The sequence below is a fragment of the Lathamus discolor genome, chromosome 1 (genome assembly GCF_037157495.1).
Source record: "Lathamus discolor isolate bLatDis1 chromosome 1, bLatDis1.hap1, whole genome shotgun sequence".
Lineage (NCBI taxonomy): Eukaryota > Metazoa > Chordata > Aves > Psittaciformes > Psittacidae > Lathamus > Lathamus discolor.
Window position 1 is genome coordinate 91252033 of NC_088884.1, and position 23403 is coordinate 91275435.

General features: G+C 44.2%; 1 protein-coding gene across 1 annotated transcript in view; it reads left to right on the forward strand.

Moving 5' to 3' along the window:
* The window catches only part of ALPK1 (alpha kinase 1), a 50277-nt gene that overhangs the window by 13844 nt on the left and 13030 nt on the right, over positions 1 to 23403 (forward strand). Inside the window, 4 exon segments of the mRNA XM_065686049.1 lie at positions 4402 to 4634; positions 9209 to 9363; positions 19994 to 20192; positions 21944 to 22003. Coding sequence (XP_065542121.1) covers positions 4514 to 4634; positions 9209 to 9363; positions 19994 to 20192; positions 21944 to 22003 — 535 coding nt within the window. The 5' untranslated portion in view covers positions 4402 to 4513.

The window sequence follows — 23403 nt, forward strand, 5'->3', positions numbered from 1 at the left end:
TTTAGTCTTCTAGGCCAAGGGTTCTAAAATGTCACAGTATGGCCCACTTCTTATTAAAGAGATCATTTCTCTGTAGCCCACCCATTTCCTCTCTCGCTCTTGTTCTGAACCTCAGCACTGATTAGAGGGCCACCACAGAAATAAACTTTTTCACCCCCTGAGACCCTTAAAATTATAGAATCATAGAACAGTTAGGGTTGGAAAGGACCTCAAGATCATCTAGTTCCAACCCCCTTGCCATGGGCAGGGACACCTCATACTAAACCATGTCACTCAAGGCTTCATCCAACCTGGCCTTGAACACTGCCAAGGATGAAGCACTCACAACCTCCCCGGGGCAACCGATGCCAGTGCCTCACCACCCTAACAGGAAAGAATTTCCTCCTTATATCCAATCTAAAATTCATTTATATTATCATAGTTGATGCAAAAAGTTATTTCAATCCAGGCTCCAACCAGGAAAGACACAGATTTTTTTTCATTGTTTCTGTTTTAAAGCATCTACCAATTGCATCAACCATTTAAAACCAGTCTGAGCCCAAAACCAGGAGTCAAGGAATTTTCCTGTCACCAAAAAAAAAAAAAAGCTCCTGATGCAAAATACTTTTTATTATGTGTTCTGAAAGCTACAGCATTTTTATCTAGATAGTTTTGCAGTGTACCAAGCTGCAGTTTTTCTCACTTTACAACTGTAGTCTCCTTAAAGTGCTGTTTGTTAGGATTGACCAGGACTTTAAGGAAACTAATTAGCAAGCATTGAACATTGAGGGGCTTCTAAAGGCCTCTAGAAGGTTTTGCTGGTTCTGATTTTTGATTTTAGTCTCTGGACCTGCATTTGCCCCAGGTCTGGGAGCTGCGTGCTTGGGTTTTGTACATCCCAGCTGTCATTCAATGCCACAGCTGTCACAAAACACAACTTACAAAGTGACGTCTGTATAAAGGATGCTGCTATAGCTTACAGCTCTTCAGTGCTTTTTAAGCTGATTTTGTGATGCGAGGCATTGTCCCTAGTGATGGGCCTCAAAAAGCTGTATCTTCCTTCTGAGCACTAACGTACAGTTTATTGCACGTTTTCTACACGGTTCCAGCACTTCATTGTCCCTGCTGTTGTAAATTAGCATCTATTACTTTAAGTGTCCTTGCTGCTTATTTAGCTCTGTGGAAAAATGGACTTGAAGAAAAATTTCTGGCTCGCTGACAGTCATATATCACTGTTAGAGATCTGGCAATTTCCTGGTGAGTGAAACCCTGACAATCCTAGGAAGCCAAGAGCTGTACTTCTACACTAATTTAAGCTTCATCGCTAACCCCCATCACTTCTTCATGAGCCTCTCAGCCCGTGTGGTTCACAAAGCCCAGGGGCTCCTGCTTAAAGTAAAGACCCAATGGCATCTTCCAGGCTGCAGCATTGCAGACCTCCAGCCTTTCCATGACTTTAAAAATCATGGGCTCTGGACTGCAACATAGATAAGTTAAGCACATCTCTAAGCTCCCTTGGATGCTCTTAATGCCACATTTTATTTTGTAAAGGCGAATGTATCAGCGCTTGTTTGCTTTAGTGCATCTTCATAGCAAATTGTGTTTAGGAACATGTGTTTTCCAGGGCTGGGAGGTGGCAGTTTAATGCAGGCTCTCTCTGGCATGCTCTTGAAGCAGTCCCCTCTGCTCAGTGGGACTGATGTTCACAGTGGATTTGAGATAGGTGTACATATGTTACTAGAGATGACTCCCTAGAAAATGAGAATGTTTTGAGAAATCAATTACACAAAGGAACGGAGTCAGCACCAGATGGCAGGGATGCTGCGTCCCAACCTGGGAAGGACTCCTGGGACAGCAATCACGCTTGTTCCCACAGGGCTGGGTAATCAGCTAAATCAATTAGCAGATGTCAGTGCAGTTTACAGAGCAAGCAACACTAGCATAGGTGTGTTACTGTGATTCTAGCAGAGGGGCCTGCTCTTCTGCTCTTCTTTTCCCCACCAACTGGATCAGATTTCCTAGACCTGGCAGGGGTAGGAGAGGGCTCTGCTTTCCAGGCACTGTCACCAAGTTCAGCTGTCTGTCCTTGCCGACTTCGAGGTGTTTAGGGAGAGGGGACCTTTGTGATCTAGGATGCAGACTGAGACTGGGACCTTGTGCTGTGAGCAAATTCCATCAGTGCGGTGACCTTTTAGACTAATCTTTGTCAGTGACAGATAGTTCAGCTCCATTTCCTGAGTGGACATTGAACTACGCTGTAGCTGTGTCCTGTCTCTGGTCATGTGTCTTTTTGCTCCTGATGAGAGCCCCTAAATGGGCCCTGTGCCTGGTCCATCCCTTTGCTATGTGTGGGGCAATCCCAAATCTCGCAGACCCTGACAAACTTGACTTCCCAACACCCAGATTTCTAGCTGTCCATTCAGAGGCCCAGCAAACCAGCTAGATCTCAGATGGCATCTCTGTGTCTCTCCTGTCTATGTGACAAGGCAAAATACAGCATGGATATGTGACTTGACATCACCGGGACATCAACAGCAGGCCTAAGAACTGGACCTAGCTCCTCCATATCTCAGTCCAATGCTGTACTTTTGAGACGCCCTGCATAGGGAGTTGGACTTGATGATCTTTAGGGCTCCCTTCCTGCTCGAGATGTTCTATGAGTCTATTCTGTGACTCTAATTCTTACTAGAGGATGGTGTGTACCCTTTAGATCATGGAGACTAGAGTCAGTTTTGCAGCTGGTTGAAGACTGCATTTGTATGATTGAACACTTAACGCTGTTAGTCCTGCCTCAGTTTTTATCCAGGTTTCTCCTTCTAGCTGATCTTTTGCTGGTCCACACCACTCTCCAGCTGCTCTTATGTGCCTGTGCTCCTGCCCTCAGCCTCCTTTTATGTTATTTTTAAAATGTCTTCTTTCTCTGACATTTGTCTACAAAATCAGTCACAGCCCCACTGACTGGCTCCTGCCTCCAGGCTCTTTGCTTATGAATCCCATCTTTTGCCCTGCTCCACCTGCCCTTCCACGGCAGGCTCTCTGATCCTGTCTGCTTTCGCATGAGTGAATCTCTTTTTCTGGCTGCTTTTCAGTCTGGCAGCTTGCTCTTACTTAGTGCCCTTGATAACACAGGGTATCTGCCACCACCTCCAGGAGTCAGCCAACACAGAGCTGCACCAGAAAGTTAGGGAAAGAAAGTCTGGAAATTTAGTTGCTAAAATGTAAGTCGTTCCAAGTCAGCAGAGCAAACTGTGCCTGTGTGTGTGTTCTTTTGCACTCTCCTTCCTCCTTCATAGCTGTACTGTTTCCCAGATTTTAGAAGTGTTTTCACAGAGGCTGTTTCTAACTACATTGCTTCAAGCTGCAGAGCAGTTATTCTAAGTGAAACTGTCACCAAATTGATGAAACAAAAAAAAATTAAAAGCCCCAAAGTATTTATTTTGTACTTAATTATTGAAAGGTGCTTGGCTGATTTGACAGATGCTTAGCCAGGTAACTGGGATGGAAATCGTGGGGTTTTGGCACTGCTGTTGGCAATGTCATGGAATCATATAATGGTTTGGGTTGGAAAGGACCTTAGGATCATTCAGTTCCAACCTGCTGCCATGGGGAGGGGCACCTCATCCTAGACCATGTCACCTAAGTCTCTGTCCAACCTGGCCTTGAACACTGCCAGGGATGCAGCATTTACCACTTCTTTGAGCAACCTGTGCCAGTGCCTCACCACCCTCACAGTAAAGAACTTCTTCCTTATATCTAACCTGAAGCATCTAAAACTTAATGTCCAAAGCACTTGAAGGGCTTCCAGTGGAAAAGTTTTAGCAGGCCAGACAGCTTGGTGAATGTTGGAGAGCCAGCCTTGGGTAGGAGCAGTCCAAGCAGACACTGGCAAGTTTGGAAAGGCTCCTGAGAGCTGCATGGATTGTTGGAGACCCAAACAAGATGGTCAAAAGCCCTTTGTGTGGTAGAACACCATGTTATATGGCAGGAGTGGGGCTAGTGTGAGAGGAGATGCAAAAGCAATGTGCTCCCATGTCCCAGAGTATAAGAGACATCCACCGGTCTGCTAAACACGCAGCATCCTCCCCGAGGTTAGAGCTCTGCCATTCAATCCTGACTGTGCGCAGCAGCCTGAGCCTCCCAAGTGACAAAGGGCTTTGGTGCAGCCTGATTGGTCACTTACCTGCTTGGGGCTTCACAGCTCCAAGACTGGAGAGCCTGTCCTTTCTCCCTGGCACCTTGGAGATGTTCGCCTCTCACAGTTTGTCACCAAGACCCTGCTGTAATTTCACACACTCCTTTAATAAAGTCCTCTGAGGCTGTAATGTATTTTCATGTATTTCCCCTATTCTTTCTCCCTGCTTGAGCCTTTCAGATAATTGATGATACTTTAGTGAATAATTTTTCCCTTCCTTTGTTTGCCAGGTACCTCAGCCTTGAAGGGATCCTTTTCATTTAGAATCCGTGTCTTCTCTTGAGCAGTTTATCACTGTGCACCTGCGGACACCCAATTCACAGCCCAGTGGGATCAGCCTTCATGAATAATCAAAACGCTGTGGCCGTATTGCTGCAGGAGTGCAAGTGAGCTCTGGACATGCTCCTGTCAGCACAGGCTGACACGGGCAAGGAAGATGAGAGAGAATACCAGCGGTGCCAAGGTGAGGTCCCCAGGAGAAGCAGCAGACCATGGCAGCAGCCACCCACCCTCAGCCCTGCCCTAGTTTTCTTCTCCTGGCAGATGAGTTTCAAGAGATGCCTGGACTTTGAGGCTATGAATGGGACGTGGGCTACAGGCAGGCAGGGAAAGAAGTCCACTTTGTTGCAGTGAATTGCTGTCAGTTCTAATTTCAGGCTTCAGTAAACATGAGGCTGTAAGGAACAGTTTATTTTGATTAGAACAATGCCCAAAAGTTTGCTGATGCACATAAATTTCAGTTATTAAAAAAAAAAAAAAAGAAAAAGAAAAAGAAAGGATGCAACTTCTGAATAAGGGCACATATTTCCTCTCCTTTCATATGGCCTTTTCTGTTTGTCAGCTTCTCCTAATATATTAAAGAGCTTATTGCTTGAATCTTTATCCTGTAAAATCTGTGTGACCTGTATAAGTGGTGTCCAGGGAAAAAAGAAGCTTGCAATATTCTTCTTGAAAGGAAAATCCAAGCTGGCTAATGGCTGGGTAAAATAACCAGAAAAGGAATCAAGTGCTGTCATAGAAGGGTTCTTCATTTGTTTTAATGATGGCAATACTTGCTTGAAACCACCATTTGTTTTTGTATTGTCAGGGTGCTTTGAGAGTGGTTGTAAAAAGAAATGTATTATTTCTTAATCCAGTGGAAATCCTGACCATGAAAGGATGTGATACACTCAGTTCTGTATCCTCTAGGTTCAGACTTTCAGAGGGCTACATAACTTCATTGCCACAGCTTCTTTACTCTTCATATAAAAGCCACATTTGAATTGCTGAACTTGTTTGAATTACACCTATCAGTACAGGGTAGGGAGGTTTCTGCCACACGGGGCCGGGGGAGGGTGGCACAAAGGCATTAGCAAGAAAACCCTCCAAAAAAAAATCTATTGATGTGTAGGTTTTCCTTTGCATGACACATCTGCAGCACTGTCCATTTTCCAGTTCAGTGTTAATAATGTTTAGTTTTGCTGTGCATGAGTGACTCAGCCATAGCATTAATTTGATCTTTAAAATCCTTTGTGTGTTTTGGAGCACAGAGCCGTTGGGAATATGTTTTTCTGTCTGGCCTTGTTCTTGGTGGGAGGTCAGCTGCCTTTTTCTGAAGTACCTAAGTCTGTTTTTGATGGAAGGTGGCAGGGTGGCATGTGGGTTTCTGTTATGGATACTGGAAGATTTTTCTTTTCTCTTTTTTGTTTTCAACAAAGGGTACTTTGTTTCCTCATCATGAATTCTGTAAGTTTTATTGTGGCTCCTTAGCCTCTTGAGCTCCTAATCAGCTAGCACTTTTTCCCCTCATCCTTCTCTGTCCTTTTCTCCTATTAAATAACACAAAGTATAAGAAATAATCAGTTTAGTTCCAGATAAGATAAATCAGCACAATTATAATCACTCAATTAGACATGGTCCTTCAGGTAAACTGCTTCAGGAAATGGGTGATCGGGGCCTGAAGTGTTGCTTGGGCTTTTCCAAGGACCATGTTCCCATCAGCTGAAAGAAAAATACCCAGCAGTGGGGTGATGACATCAACATCAATAACTGCTGGAGCTGTCTGCCTCGGGAAGGCTTCAGAGGGACCCCCAGCACAGAGGTGAAGGGTTTCTTGGCCCCCCTCTCCCCCTTTGTTTACTTTGGCTTTCTACTTCTCTGACAGGAGGAACTGAAAGCCAAATACATAAAAATGGGAGGCAGAAGGAAGAGGAGGAGCACATCCTTACCTTGCTTTGGCTGAGGGGGAGGAAGGGATTTTAGGTGGGTCTGGAGAGCTTTTCTCTTTCTTTTTAGGCTAGAAATCAGTCTACTTCTGCACCAACACAACCTTCATTAATAAATTTATTACTAATGAATGAATTTATATTGCCTGCGATGAGAAAAACTATTGGTTACAAGAGTGAACTCTTGTCCTGAGAGTTGGATTTTAGCTGTTCACACAAGGTCCCCACTGGTTGGTGTTGTTGTGATACACCATCGTTTTATTGTCATGGACACACTAATCGTGCTTGTTTCCATGGGGTGACAACTAGACCTCACAGCAAGGCTGGAAGCAGTATCCTGCTGGGCTTACACACACGTCAAACCCCAAAGGTGACTGAAGGCTCCTGAGTTGCCAAATCCTGGTGAAAATGTTACCCTGGTTTCCTTTTCTAACCAGCTTGGCTGTAGTGACTGCTGAGGATGCCCCTTTAAAGTTAAATATTAAGGAATTTGGCCAGATTCTGTGCTCTTTAGTGCATCAGGTAGGAGGGGGGTTAAGGTTTGACTAACATGGAAAACAGGAACAAGAGGACAGCATTAATACCTTTATGCTTTAGAGAGCATACTTTAGAGAGCATACCAACATCCACATTATCTCACTGATTATTTTCATAGCTGCTGACACTATTATTTTTGCCTGATTTACTCTTATTCAAGTAAATGTGAGTTCATGTGGAAAAGATAGAAGAAAGTAGAGAAGAAGGCTTGCAGTATAAGCATCTCTTTCTGTAGATTGATCCCTCCCCAGAATGTCAGTCCTATGGGATCATGTGGGTAAATGTGCTTGTTGTGACCGCCTGAAGGTCCCCCCATCTTCCTTCGGGAAAGGTTTTGGGATAAACCGCTCTGTCCATGATTTTGTGATTGTTGTGATGAGATGGGTACTCTGCTTCTGCACTGATCTTGCAGCAAGGGGTGTGAGGGTGGGCACATGACCTCCCCCCTCTAGATCTGCTACTTGGCCACCTTGACACAGTGTTGAGGGCTGAGCCCCTGCAGACACTGCTTCAGAAGTGCAGGGAAATGTGGTTGCATGCGAAGCTGGGATCTGTAATGGGAAGCGTGTCCAGAGCTGCTGCAACAAGTGAGAAAATGTAGGTTAGAAAAAGTGTTATCTTTGTAAAGGTAACTTTCTGGAAAAAGGGCCCTAAATATGCAATTTCCCATACCAATGAATGCACTGTAATACGAGGGTTAAATAGAGTTTTCATGTAGTTCATTTTCTACAGTCCTCCACAAACAGTTGATTAAAAAATATGTAGGGATATATTTATTTCATTGCCTCATTAAAGCAATGATGGTCTCTGAGCAAGTTTTTTCCTGGGGATTAATGGCTAGAAGGGGCTAGATCTGCAGCTGATGATCACCATTAGCCCCATCTGGTCAATAATCCTTCTTAATCCACTTTTATTAGCCAGAGAGTCTGGCCAGCCAAGTGGTTAGCACAACACAGCACACTCAGGCTGCAGATTCACCGCTCTTTCAAGGGAAATTTAAATGTAGGCTGCAGCTGAAAGGAGGGGACAAGTCCAAGCTCAGATCCCTACCTGTGTGCTCCTACTAACATTTACATCCTTAGTTGGGTCAGACTATCCAGTCAGAGCTGATGGCTATGCAGGAGGTGAAGGGAGGGAGCAAAGCATATGAGTGAAACTGCACTTTGCCTTGTGAGCTCTGGCACATCACAGGACGAACATTCGTGGGAGCTGGGAGCACTTTGTGTTCATCCAGAACCTCCCAAAATTTGTCTTTTGATTCCTTTGTGCTTGGCCTTTCCAGCTGGGAGGGAAGCTGTGCTTTGGGTAGGGTTTGGTTTTGACTAAGGATGCTTTCTCCTCTTAAATTCTTTTTAACTTCTGTGGCAAACTGCAAAAGAAAGGCAGAAGCTCAGGCCAGCTCCTCAGCTAGCAAGTGAATTACTTGTCTAAGAAGATGCATTAGGTTCAAACATGGAATCTCATAGCAAGGCTTCAGCTTTGGAATCACCATCCCTGAAAGTGTTCACAAACCATGCATATGAGGCCCTCAGTGACATGGGTTAGTGATGGCCTTGACAGTGCTGGGGTAACAGTTGGACTTGATGATCTTAAACATCTTTTCCAACCTGGTTGATTCAATGATTCTAAGGACTCAAACTGCTCTGTAAATAGAGTGGTCCCCAGGCACATAGCTTAAACCATTTTGTCTTGCTTTAGCAGGGAGTTCTCTTGTGCTGTGGGAAAATGTGTCAGGTAGCCTACAGCTATGGCTTTGAGAGGAGGATGAGTAGCTCTGGCCAACAACTTTGACTGATAGTCAAAAAATTAGCAGGTAAATAATTATTCTCAGGAACATCTGCTTGTTTTTCATTACATCCGTTTAGATCTTTGGTTTATTGCTTTATACAGTCCAGTTTTAGCTCCCAGTTCTGACTCTGCCACTGTCCCAGCAAGCCTTGAGCAAGGCTAGTCCGTGCTGTTGCCCCATTTGCTCTGCCAGGAATCCTGTCACACATAGAACACACATGGGAACAGGTTGCTTTCTGTCCCTCTGAGAGTAGCTCTTCACACCCACCCAGCCACCAAGGGAGGCTTGACTTCCTCCTAAAAGCTTTTTTAATAGCTGATGGCTCCCATTTACCTGGAGGGCAGAGCAGTCAAGGGAAACTAATAGGCAGCTTGCCTTCCCTCCTCCTGAGGCTGGTGACAAGAGCTAAGAGAGAAGGTACAAGAAGGGATGGGAGGAATGCTTTCACAGGATTTGTGCTGTCTTAAGATAGCTGCAATGTCTTTACCTGCTCTTTGACCTTTTCAGCTTTGCTTCCTGAGGACTTGAGGACCCTTCTGGAGGAGGCAAAGGAAATGAAGTGGCCCTTTGTACCAGAGAAATGGCAATACAAACAAGACCTCTGCCCAGAAGACAAAACAAACGTGCAAGATCTGATTGGTGCGAGACTCCCTGATCTGCTGGTATGAAGATGAATACATCTGTTGTGTAAAATGTCCTGCTGAGGTTCTTGAGGGTACACAGAGCCCTCATACGTAATATCACCTCTGGGTTCAAGGGCTCGGTTTTATGCACAGTGGCAGCAGCAGGTGAGGAACTGCTTGGGAAGCAGAGGTGAACGAGGCTGTGTTGAGATGGGCTGTTCACAAAGGCTGTAGAGCCAAAATAGAAGTGTGACTTCTATTTAGTTTTATCCTCAGACAAGAGAGGTACCCAGAAGCTATATACAGTTTCCTTTTTTTTTCTTAATTTTTTATTAAAGTTGCTAATCATAGAATCAACTGGGTTGGAAAAGACCTTTTAAGATCATCAAGTCCAACCATTACCCCAGCACTGCCAAGACCACCACTAGACCTTGTCACTGACGGCCTCATCTACATAGTTTGCAAACACTAGAACACTATGAAGCAACATGTGTGAATCAGGGTGTCCTCCTCCTTGTGAGTCAGCTCATCTCTTTGTCACCACTGTATCTTCCAAGGGAAGGAAAGTCCTGTCCTTTCTGCCACTGCAACCAAGCTGAGGTTGTGAGATCAGTGGGTTCTCTGCCCCAGGGTTAGGCATCTGGTCTGTTGGCTGCATGGATGGCTGTGCAATGCCAAATGAGGCTGTTGGTTTGAGGTCTTGCTGGTACCTCTGCTGGTTCCCACTGCAGGGAAGATAAAATGGATTTGAGTGACAAAAGTTTTGAGTGTGTCCAGGTGTTTGGCTAAAGCTGTGCAAGAACAAGTGCCTAGATAATAATGCCAAAGACACAGCAGAGCAGAGGCCACTGGCTCTGCCTTGTGTAGAGGCGAACGCAGGGGCATATAGGGATTGTCCATGCATTGAGCACCTTGCAGAACAACAACCTCATTCACTGAAACATGCAGTGGTGACTTTATGATCTATTTCTGCTCACTTTCATGCTTATCCCATGCTAGTTTGGCACTTGCTTTGTCTGTTCCTCTGATTTGACAGGGCAGTTCTATTTCTGTTTCAACTAAGGTCATGTTTACCTCTTCCCTGAAGAATTGTCATTATTATAAAACTAAAATGCCAAGTGTTCATATACAGTTTTTACAAAACCTTAGAGTTTGAAAAGAATGCTGTGCCTTGTTTAATTCAGCACTGCTAGGAGGCAATGAGGATTACTCCCTTTAGTAGGGCTTGCACAATTCATCACATTCTTTTATTTTTTTTTCAAGAATATTACTTGACAGGACTCCTTTGAGAACCAAAGCTGCCCAAAATGTAGGAAGGAAAGGGAAAAATTTAATGTGGCTTGTCCTGTGAACAAAAGGATACTTGACTGGGTAAGGAGCTGCAGGTGCTTGGGGATCCCATCCTGCAAGGTGATGAGTTTGAGCTTAAAGATTAGAAAGCAGCAAGAAATGTGGATTGTTTCTTGCTTTTTTGATTTTCACAGAATCCCAGACAGGTTTGGGTTGGAAGTAACCTTAAAGCTCATTCAGTTCCAACCCCCTGCCATAGGCAGGGACACCTTCCACTAGAGCAGGTTGCTCCAAGCCCGATCCAACCTGGTCTTGAACACTGCTAGGAATGGGGCAGCCACAGCTTCTCCGGGCAACCTGTGCCAGGGCCTCACCAACCTCACAGGGAAGAACTTCTTCCTAAGGTCTCATCTCAATCTCCCTTCTGTCAGGTTAAAACCATTCCGCCTTGTCCTGCTGCTACCTGCCCTTCTTAAAAGTCCCTCTCCAGCTTTCTTGTCATCCCCTTTAGGACTCCTTTTCAATGGTAAATGTATCTAGGCTAATGAGTATCCTTTTGACAGGACAAACATAAAGTAAAGATGAAGTTTGTGAGGTTTTGGGTTGGTTTTTTTTAACTTCTTGTGCTGCATGACTGAAGCCGTGTCTCATTCCTTGTGGAAAGGGGCAGTGCAGCCTGAAAATCTGGGGTTTAGGGCAAGGAACTCTTGCTGCAAAACTGCTGTTAACTTCAAGGAGGCTGGGAGATTTCACCTGCGTGAGAGAGGGCCCTTGCAAATATAAGGCCAGCAAATTTGAGGATGACAGTGACTTTGAGTAGAGCTGAGCAAGTTGAAGCTCAGAAAATCCAAGCAGAGGGTTGGGAAGTGTCAGCCCCAGCACTGCCTTGCCAGCATCCCATGTTGCAGGGATCCTGGGTTTGCTTGGGTAGGGTGAAGAGTGGCTGCTTCTTGGGTATTTGTTTTCTTTTTCTCTTTGGTGTGTGTGGCCTTAGAGAGAAATTTATGGCAGAGGTTGACCTCCTTTACAACCCCTGTGTGGCTCTCTAACTTAGGAGCATTTGTCTGCTCTCTCCCAGGAAAACACCTGCAGTAAACTCCCTGAGAGACCTGGCTAGATGGGAGATTAATGTGGCTGTAATAGCGGAGCAGTGTTTGTAGCATTATGCTGTCTCCCCAGGTAGATGGATACAATTATTTATGATGATGATACCAATTATCAGGGGAAGTTTAGATTGGATATAAAGAAATTCTTTACTGTGAGGGTGGTGAGTCACTGGAATGGGTTGCCCAGGGAAGTTGTGAATGCTCCGTCTCTGGCGGTGTTCAAGGCCAGGTTGGACAGAGCCTTGGGTGACACGGTTTTGCGTGAAGTGTTCCTGCCCATGGCAGGGGGCTTGGAACTAGATGATCTTAAGGTCCTTTTCAACCCTAACTATTCTATGATTCTGTTATTTATTGCTGAAACATCTGTTGATAACTGCAGCTGCCCTTGTTAAACAAGGCATATCATGGGGTCATAGACTATAGGGACCTAAAATCCTACTGCATGCTAGTTTCAGACAATTCACTGACACCCCCTGAAGTCCATGGGTTACTGTTGTCTCCAGTGTTTCATCCTGAGGTTGAAAATACTTTGTAAATGTTGTGCTACCTTTCCCCGTGTGCTTTGAAGTATTATTTCATCTTCATCGGTAATTTATATTCCAGTGCCATTGTACCGTGGGAAAAAGGGAAAACTATTTTTGTTTTTCATTTAATTGTAGATAGACTGACATTTTGACCTGTATTATTAATATTAGGAAGAGGGATTTTTTTCTTTTCCCTTCATCCATTCGTCCCCCCTCCCCTTTTTTTATTTTAATAAAATTTCAAGGCAGAGCAAAGGCTGCTTCAGTTCTCTGAATAAAGAGCTGGGGGAGGGGGAGGGAAATGAGGCTGAAGAGAAGTGATTACAGTGTGATGAGGAAAGATAAAAGTGTGAGCAACTTTTTTCTTCTTTGGCATGAGCCCCAGAAGGACAATTTAATTCCCTGGAGGAAAAAAAAAAAAACAGTCTTTGTGGATTTATTGTTCAGAAAAAACCCTTTAAAAAAATCCACCTCTGTTTATTTTAATTTGCCATGCTTTGAATAAGCTCTTAAACCGTAATTCATTGCATTTAAAAAGTGCTTTGAGATCCATGAATGAAAGGCACTTCATTACCATAACACGCTGGTGGTGTTCCACCGAGGCTGAGCTGGCTACCCACCTTCACCATGAGGATGTTTTACTCTGGGAGTAGGCTGAAAAGCTCCATGAGACCAGCACAGTGGGTGAGTGGATTAGGCTTTGCCTTCAAGGGTTTGCCTTAGTGTTGCACTTTAAAAAGTGGGATACCCATTGGACACATCACCTGCACCTACAGCCTTTTCCAGTGCTCTTCACTTTTGCTGTGAGATGCACTTTGCTCCTGCACGCTGGAGCAGTAGGAAAACATGGCAAAATCAGCTGGGGGAGCAGGGTAGTGGCAAGCCAGGCTTTCTTCAGCACTGTCTCAGTGCAGCCTGGGTTCACTGGGTTCACTGCTGCCAGAGCAGGGCTCAGGGCACATTTTGGCAATGTAGGCACATTTTCCTGAGGGTTTTGCCCCTCCCTCTCAATTATATGAAGTGACTGAATCTCCTACAAATTTTAAGGCAACAGATTTACTGTAATCCTTGAGGCAAACCAGCACTTCTGGTTTCACAAAATGCTTGCGTCTTATACAGGGTGTTTTGGCAGGGTGTATTATATGTTGGGTTTTTTTCCCTTTCTTTTTCCTGCCAGAGATTCACCACCCAATACAAAACCCACACACACACTTCAACAAACTCAGCATACTGTTTTCTATGTTTTCCTAGCAGGTTTTAAGAGACTCTCCCTGTCAGCAAACCAAGCCTATCCTGCAGCCTTCAGCTCCACCTGAACACCCTTTGGTGGGAAACTGCTCTTGAAGGGTGACACCAACATCTGTATACAAAGCAAAAACTGGAGAGCACTGGGATTTTTGTTTTCAGCAAATCACAGCAAAATCAGAATTGTAACAGCATCCTTGCTGACAAGTAGAAATAAGGAGGGATTACTTTTTCTCTCTAAATACCATGTGCACTCTGGGGTTCTGACTGGGGCTGCATATTCAAAAGGGAGGCCGCCAGCAGTTACCCTTTCTGCAGATCTTCGCTATTGCAAGGATTAGAAGGAGCCTTAACACTCAGTAACCAGCCAATAGAGGGCAACATGCCCATGTACACATGCTTTGATCCCACAAACCCTGTGGTGGGTTTCACTGGGAGACAACTCTACCCACACAAGTAGTTCTCTTGTTGGATGATACTTTAATATTTTAACTCTTTTTTTTTTTTTTTTTTTTTAGTGAGAGCAGAGCTTGTTTGCAAACTCATTGCAATGATGTGAGATTTTACTTCTTTTTTATCCTAAGTATCAATAGTTCCTGCATCCAGGCATTCAGCCATGGAGCAGTATCTGCTGGGATAGGTACTGATGAATTGCTATTAGGGAAACCATTCTGAGGGACATGCCCTAACTACCCTAAGGGGTGTATGTGGCACTTGTGAGCTTTTGAAAAGAACTAAACTGGCGGCTGAGAATTTAGTTTTCTCCTCCTTCTAACTGTTGTGTGGTAACAGTAGAACTAAAACCAAGATCCCCTAGCCACGGGATCTTGGTTGTTCAGGCTGGCCTTTTGCTACCTGCCTCATAAGAGCTCTTCTTGAGTGATCCCAGTGAACTCAGAAAGTGATGTAAGGGAAAGCCATGGTTGTGGGTTGGATTCAGCCTGAGAGGAATCCATGGCATCTCAGGCTGCCCTACACTGCACTGATGCTTTGTAAATGAGATGTGTCAGAAATCAGGTGCAGGCTGACTGCCCTGATGGTGCCAGTGTGCAGTCAGTACTGCAAAGCACTGAGTCTTCCCCTGTCTATGTGGGAAAACTGCTGCAGAATTCGTGTGAAGCACCAAATAAAAGCAGGAAGTCAGATCCTGGGTACCTGCCAGTTCACTTTGCTCATGGGTAGGCTTGCCTCTTCTCAGATGCAGCTACTCGTGGAGTATTCCCTCCCTGGAAAAGACTGTGAATGTTATATTACTGAGATTCCTGTGTTGTGTTTTCCTTCCAAATTAAACTATGGATTGATGGTTTGAGGACACAGATTTAGGAAAGAGACTCTTGGATTTTTAGCTGCTCATAATGGTCTTGATGACACCTTCCTGCGGGGGTTCTGTCACTGGCACTCAGCTATTATTATTAAATTTCCCCTTCAACATAGTATTTTAATGTACCACGGGGAATTACCACAACAGTTTTAAAATAGTCTGGAGCTAGAGCACAGCAGGACAAATCAGGGCCACAAAATGATTGTTGCTTCAGTTTTAGGCAAGGACAGCAGCAGAACTCTGTGCTGCCTGCTGCTCTTCTCCCTCCTGAGACCACTCCATTTCATCACACAGACGGTTCTCCCACTTGTCCTCATGAGTATGTGCACTCCCTTCATTATCCAGCACTGAAAGTTACATGCCAAGAGCAGCTAGATCAGGGATGGTGCCATCTCAGCTTCATGCTGATGGGCAGTGGGAAGCTCTGTCCATCCTGCAAGGGACAGAGCTGGTGGGACAGGACTGTCCAGGCACTGCTTTGCTGGAGCCCTGCTTCCTGCAAACAGCAATGACTCTCAACTACGAAGCTGAGAGCAGTGTGTGGAACATCCCGTAGCAGTTAAATGCAACTAGTGGCAAGATAAATTGCAAAAAAAAATCAGGGTGCTCTTGAGAAAAGTGGGAATTATTCTCACTCTGGTACTTTCTCAGTTGGCAAGGCAAGATGTGGTCAGTTGTAAAAAAATTCTGTGGTGTTTTGAACCTCTAGTAATGGACCTAATGATGCTCCCATTGGATGAACACCCAAGTCTCCATTGCCTTCAGGATGAATAATGAGCTAATTAACAGCTTCAGCAGCTCAAACTGTTAAATGGTTAATGTTAAATGTTAAAATGTTAAATGTTAATGCTCTGCAGAGAGCAAAGTGTTCAGGAGCTTCTTGTTCCTCACCCTGCAGCTATTTTACTTTACTGTCCCTTGTGTTTCAAGCGTATCTGTCTGCACCTCATGGACATGATTTCTTCTGCTCATCACAGAGGTGGTGGGAGGCTTAATTCCTTGTTATTTGTCGAGCAGGCTCTGATTGCCAGCTGAAAGGCAGAGATTGATAGAGCAGTCCCATGCGGTGACAGCAGCTTTGGTCTCTTGGAAAGACAGGCTTTGCTAACAGTGTGTGGGGTAGAAAGGGGTGAAAGCCTTCAGCCAAATCCATTGGTGTGACTCTCCATTTAATCTGACAGGGGACAAATGCAGGGGGAAAGAAAACGGGGCAATTTGTTAGGGTTCAGTGAAGTGCTAACTAGGAGCTGCTCTTGGGAGAGAACTAAAGCACCTGGATGTGCATGCCACTGCCATTCCTGTTTTGTGCACAGAATTAGGAACTCTTTGAGGACTGCTCATGGTTTTGTTTGTTGTGTTTTTTAAGGTTTTAAACCTCCACTGCAGTTACAAATGAAACAAAGACAGCAGCAGTCTGAGACAAATGGATATAAGCAAAGACTGAAATCCAGAGTGTCTGCAAAACTGTGGGCACACTCTGAAAACTAAATGATTCCTGACCCTGCTTTCTACCCCCACCGTTACAGAAGTGTTTTTCCAAAGGGAACCCTCCAAAACCCACAGGCTGAGGGGTGTGTGTGGTGTGTTCCTCCGGGATCCTCACTTTATAAAGAGGGCAGAGAGAGTGGATTAAATCAATATTTCATTTACTTTGGCTTGTAATTCCTCTTACATCAGCTGCCACATAAAGATTTTCCCCTATTTTCTTACCCTCCTCCTCGTCCTCATTTACTATGCACCAATAATTTCCCTTTGACGCTTTCCTGCCAGTCCTAGTGCCAGATGGCCCTGGTTCTGAGCTTCTCCCCTCTCTTGGGAGCAGCTCCTATTGTCAATGAAAAGGAGGCATCGTGGCTTTGAACCCAAAGCTGGGACCCAAACTTCAGCCCTGGTGCGAGGAGGAGCTAACCCACTAATGCAGGAAAACATGCAAACAGCACACCCTCCTACTCATCGCCATTAAGGAAAGAAATAAAACCCCCTTCACTAAAGGCTGTTTTGCATTTTCCCCAATGGTCCATGTATAGAAATCTGGTGCAAATTTAATTCTCTCACCACCTGATTCCACTTTCCAGCCACGAGGTTCCCTTTGTGTCATAAACTCAGTTAGACATACGCATTTCACATCATGGACACAGATGTGAAAACAAAGTGCGCGCAGACCTTGCTCTTTCTCTTTCTCTCTGTAGATACGCCACCACCCTTTGGCTTTAAAGTGATAAAGAAAGTGAGTAAATCTATTTAGGGCACTAGCCTGCCATGCAGAACAAAGTGCTCAGCTGTGGTGAGTGTCTGATTAATTGTCTTGGGGTATGCTGTGACATTTTGGAAGTCCCCTTGGTTTCCCCACCCAAGGCTGGATGATGGGGAGCCTCTCCCCCTGTTCCATTTCAGAGTCCTTGCCCATGGGCACATGAGCGGTAGGTGCTAAGGAATTTTCCAACTGCAAGAGTTGACAGGAAATGAGTGGGTATTAATTTCTTGTTGTGCTGCTCGGGATAGGGGGAACGTCACTGCAAAGCTCAACAGCAAACCGTATTTCTGTGTGCCACACAGCATGCAGCCTTGCCTTGTAAAAAAAAAAAAAACCAACAAAAAAAAACAAGTTTCTCTCCCTAGTTTGACTTTTCTACATTTTGCATCCATTTGGGTTTGGAGAGGGACACAAGAGGTTTCAGCATTGAGCAGAGAGTTAAATTATGCAGCTGTAAGACTGTCAAGCCCTTCAGAATAGGATGCTTCCTTTAGATTTTCCACAATGCTATTGAAGTGCTTATTTTCCTCCTGAAGAGACACAAACAGATGCAAACTTCTGTAAACACTTTAGAAATGAATTCAGTGAGTTTGGCCTCTCAGCAGTGCTCAATAGCTGACAGAAAAATGTCTAATTAGTGCAAGTGGAAATAATAGGGCCACTTGGATTCCTTCCATCTTCCTCCAAGTCTACTTTTCCTAGGAACTCAAAGGCTCTTTTGTTTGGTAGGTCACCCTCTCTCAGGCTTTTGTGCTTCAACCTATTAAAGGAAGAAGGGGAGGAAAAAAAAGTAGATTAGGCGATGATCTGTGCTTAAATATATGGCCTGTTGATGAGCATTTCAAATGGCTGGTTTGCAGTGTCAGTTTACAGGTGCTTGGAGAGGGGGATTCCTCCATTGTTGGCTGGCACAAGCGGAGTTGTGTGTGCCAGCCTCCAGGAATCTTTTTCAAGTGCCATGCTCTTCAAAAATCCAACTCAGGCTCAGTGGGAGGTGGGGGAAGGAAATTTGTGCAAATCCACCTTTCTGAAGTGCAAACAAGCAAATGCTTGCAACAGATCTGTGCTTTCCTGCCATGTACTGCAAGCTATTCAGATGGTTTGAGGTGGGCTTTCTGCTGCATACTTCAGATGGTAGTTGTGCTGCTCAAAATCAAGAATGAGTCTTGCTGCCAGATTGTGGGGCTTTGAGCTAGAAGCAAAGAGGAGAGAAATGAGGCTGGGGAGGAGTCCAAGAAGCCTGAGCGGTGCCTAAAGCAGTTGTTGGAGGTTGCTGGCCCTGCCATGTGTTTAGTCTAGGAAGGCAAGGGAAGAAGGATGATGCTGAAACAAAAATGGGATATAGCTGCCAATCTTTATGTTTCAGTGGGGATTTGGACAAAGTTTTCTTGCATTCTGTCACCTTCTTATTCTGCTCTGGGCCTGATTCTCCCTCCTCTGTGTTGCCTTTACTCTGTCATGAGTAAAGATACTCAAGAGAATGATACGAGAAACACATCCTTTTTCTGAGGAGGCTTTGTATGGTTGAAGGTGTTTTCTGTTTATGGTTTCCTCTGGTGGTTGACCATACTGCACAGCAGCAATCAGCCACTGCCAGCTCTGAGACATTTGAGCCAGGCCAGGCTCTCCATAGACAGTGTGAGGCTGCTGAATAGCTGGTGGCCACGAAGACCAAACAGGTCAGGGCACCTATAGCTGAAAAGATGGGTCTTTCTTTACAACCTATGGCTGTATTGTTGGCAGATGTTCCAGTGGAACAATGACTGGATGCCATTCTGCCCACCCTGTGTGACAAACCTGTAATCATAGAATGATAGTATCAAAAAATGGTTTGGGTTGGAAGGGACCTTAAAGCTCATCCAGTTCCACTCCTTGCCATGGGCAAGGACACCTCCCACTAGACCGGGTTGCTCCAAGCACCATCCAGCCTGGCCCTGAACACTGCCAAGGATGGGGCAGCTATGGCTTCTCAGGGCAAAAAGGGCATTGCCTGGATGTCAGCATGTGGAGCACTTTCTTTCTCCATGGGGCAGGAGAACCAACCCCTGCCCACCATGAGAAGGGCTTGGTTTTTGGTAGATGTCCCCAGGTTCATGTGGACTTCTTCAACCATGATGAGGCTGTGTGCCTCCTCATTGCTGTCTTTGCTGGCCTCCTGTCCTCTTAATAGCGTGCTATCTCAGGAGCTGTGGCTGATTCCTCATGTCAGTGTGATTGATCAACAGCTGTATAAATCCGAGCCAGTTCATACAGACTCGATAGTCATTAAAGATGACCTGCAAGGGAAATACATCAGGCTCCTGGCCTGTTTGCTTGTTTGTGGTGTACAAAGGAGTGCATGGCTTGAGCTTCATCTAGGATAATGGCCATAGGGACTATTTCAGAGTCTTTCCAGACTTAAGTCCCCCTTTTAAACTAATTGCTATTACTCCTAGTGATCTGTTGGGCATCATTTAAATTCATTAACAGAGCACCAAATGATGTGATTCCAAACACTAAACAACAATTAGAAAGAGAAAAAATAATCAGGAATGATACCACAGCTCAAATAAAATAAACAGCTGCAACCTTCCTGTCTTAAAAATGGAAATATGATCTGGAATTTCAAACTTAAACTAGGGAAGTTCAGGCTAGATAAAAGAAGTTCTTCCCTGTGAGAGTGGTGAGGCCCTGGCACAGGTTGCCCAGAGAAGCTGTGGCTGCCCTATCCCTGGCAGTTTTTAAGGCCATGTTGGACGTGGCTTGGAGCAACTTGCTCTAGTGGAAGGTGTCTCTGCCTGTGGCAGGGGCTTGGAACTGGATGAGCTTTAAGGTCCCTTCCAACCCAAACCAGTCTGGGATTCTGTTTCTTTTTTCTGTAGACAGTTCACTGAGCCTCTGCAAGGTGAGTTTCTCCAAGGCTGCCCCCTGGCACTGGTGTTCTTTTCAGGTTTATTTGAAGGCCTCCATCATGGTCAAGGACTACATGACAGCCACTGCTATTGTGTTCCTGATTGACCGGTTCCTGTACTGGATTGATGCCTCCAGCCAATTTCTTTAAATTGCCAAGGGTCTGCACAGGCTGCAGCCCACCGTACCAATCAGTCCTCAGGTGCTTATCCGCCAGGCTCACCTCTCCGTCAACACAGGTACCGCTCCCTTCTTTCAGCCCAAGCCCAATTAGTAACTATTTGACTTTGAAGACACTTTGTCCTGTGCTAGGGGTGACATGCTTACAGCCCCAGTGCCATCTTTTCAAACAGCCCACTCCCAGCCCCCTGGAGCTCTCCCAGCTCCTCTCACTAGCACAAAGGGGCTGGTATAAAGGGTTTCAGAGCCAAAAGAAGGAGAGAAAATTGTGAAAGGGTGTGGAAAATACTAATTGGAGCTTTTGTTTCTTAACAAATCTTCCCTGCTGGTTTCAAACAGGAATATCTGAATTGCTATACTTCTGACCAAGGGCCTTTACAAAGTAAATTAGAATCCTGGCATTTTATCTGCACTGTCCCAGCCGCTTTTTTTCTCTTCAGTGGGACCACTTGACTATGCAAACAATGCAGCTTACAACCCTTCAAGGATAAACTGATTTAAGAAAAAATTAAATTCTATCATTCCTATAATGTTGGCAACACCTGAAGGGTTTTTAATGCATCTTCCCACTGTCCCAGTGGAGAGACGAAAACAAAGCCAGGCAATCCTGCTCTGAAAAACTCAGTGGAGGAGTATTTTATTTGCAGAAAACAGAACTGTAAGTTCTCTGCATAGCCATTTTTATTTGTGCCTGTGGACTTCTTATGTTCCTGTTGCCATGGGGTCTGGATACTGGCACACACCAGTTGATGGGCTAGTTCAGCCAACATTTACACTGCTTCACTGGCTGGAGCAGTGTTATTGACTTCAGCCAGACCCAACAAAACCCAAGGTTCTACGTGATTCAAGCTGATTAAATTGGACCTTAAGGCATGTTAAGGCTATATATTCGGTGCTTAAGATGGCTCTTCAAAGCTAGGTAGAGAGTGACAGGGAGGCAGCATAGCCTGTGGCTATGTTTGATAGGATGTCAGGTCAGCTGGCTTTGAAGTGCATCTGAGGAGCTTCCTGTTCTGGCAAACTCCATATATCATAGAATTATAGAATGGTTTGGGTTGGAAGGAACCTTAAAGCTCATCCAGTTCCACCCCCTGGAAGTTGGGTGTCCCTGGGGACACCTTCCACTAGACTAGGTTGCTCCAAGTACTGTCCAACCTGGCCTTGAACATTGTCAGTGCCAGAGATGGGACAGCCACAGCTCTGGGCAACCTGTGCCAGGGACTCACCATCCTCACAGGGAAATGTTTTTCCTAATTTTTCCTAAACTCTGTTAGTTTAAAGCCCTTTCCCTTTGTCCTGTCCCTACATGCCCTTGTCAAAAGCCCCTCTCCAGATTTCTTGTTGGACTCTTAAGGTATTGGAAGACTGCTGTGAGTTCTCCTCTGAGCCTTGTTTTCTTCAGGCTGTGCAATCACATATTTAGAATTCAGTGCATGTACATTTAAGATTGTTGACAGCAAGAAATCCATTTGCAGATGATATTGGGATCTAACAGGTTAATTATCACACAGCTTCTCCATGAGTTTTTCTGAAGCAAGTGTCTGGCTAGAACCAGTTGCCACAACCGACTTTTGTGCTTTATATGTATATATGAAATTGGCCATGTCAGATATTCCTGAGCATGGGGTAGCACCTGCAGTGCATAATTAATAAAAAAAATTTAGTCTCAGTGTGGAAAAAGTACTTCTTCAGTACTTTTCTTCGGAGTACAATTTGCAGAGGCTTTCACTGATGAATATTTTTCTTTACTTCGTGCCACATGATGCATTTTAATATTCATTTTCCATCTTCTCTTTCTATCTTCTATCAGGTAAACTTTTAAAAGCTGAATATATCCTAAGCAGCCTTATTAATGACAGTGGAGCAACAGGTACTTCAATAATTCTTTTCCAATTTTATAGTTGCTGTTTTGATGGGATTTTGATACTAATTTCAACAGTCACACGAGCTTCAGATACAGCCAGTCTGGCCTCAGTAACAACTTTTTACATCACATCCCTCTTTTCTTCACCCTTCTTTGCTAAAATGTGGAAACTGCAACTTTGTTTTGAAATTTCCATAATTCATCCTTGAGTATCTTCACTTAGGTGGAAAAATATTCTGGATTGACTGCTTTTCTACTGATTTCTCTGCCTAGAGAAATTTAAAATGTGAACCAATTTCAAGGAAATGACTGCTCTAGAAAACTAAGACAACTCCATCAGCTCAAAAAAATCCAGATTGTTGAAGTAATGCATATCCTCCAAATTCACACTGATCCTATGAACTAAATGAATACTTCATTCTAGACCTGTAGCAGACTGTGGTGCAATTATTTAGTATCTTTGGGGGTTAAGAATAAAGAGAGTGAGTCCTAGTTCTTACAGCACTTCTATTGCTGAGTAGATATGCAAACTGTAAAAAGGGGACTATTTCTTAATGCATGATAATGCTTGCAGAAATTACTCTCTTTCCCCCACCTTTATATCAGATTACTGCACTGCTGATCATGTATTCTGTCTCAGATCTGGAGGGATGTGTAGTATTTCTAAAGGGAATAATTTATTCTGACAGATATAGAAACATATCCATAATTATTATTTAGTTCTGGTTTTGAGAAAATATATTTTAAGGTTTGATATCTGTTCTCCATTTTCTTTTCCTGCGGGGGTTATTTAATCAACAAATTCAGGTTCCTCTACAGCCATCAAACTTGGAAAATATAAGAAGCCTGTTCTGGGCTTTGTTGGTTTGTTTTTCATGTGGAACTGAGATTCTCATACAAGAAGGGCCTTCATGCAAGAGTGTTTTAAGCAAAATGCCAGCTATCATTATTACAATAGAACTGGCTATACAAAATACTTTTGCAGTATTTTTTAGGACTGTGCTTTTTTTAAAGACTATTTCCATAATATTCAATTGTAATACCTTTTGTTTAACACTGAAGATGTGCTGTTGAGACTCAGCACAACTTTGTGCTGAGAGTTGCAGTGCAATGTTCACAATACTTAGGAAAGCTTAGTGATTTTAATTCATATTCTATTCCAAAATCCAGTATAGATTTGATAACAAAAGACTTTGTATAACTAACCACACTTTGTTAACATGAAAACATTTGCTTTAATATTAATGAGGTACTGATATCTGAAAAAAAATCCCATGTTTTGCCAATGATTAAATTTGCTGAGCTGTATATATTGGTGACCACAAAGATATCCCATATTAATCGTTTTGACTGTTTTTAGTGGAACTCTGCTGATTTTGTATAGAATGACTTTTTGTTACTTTACA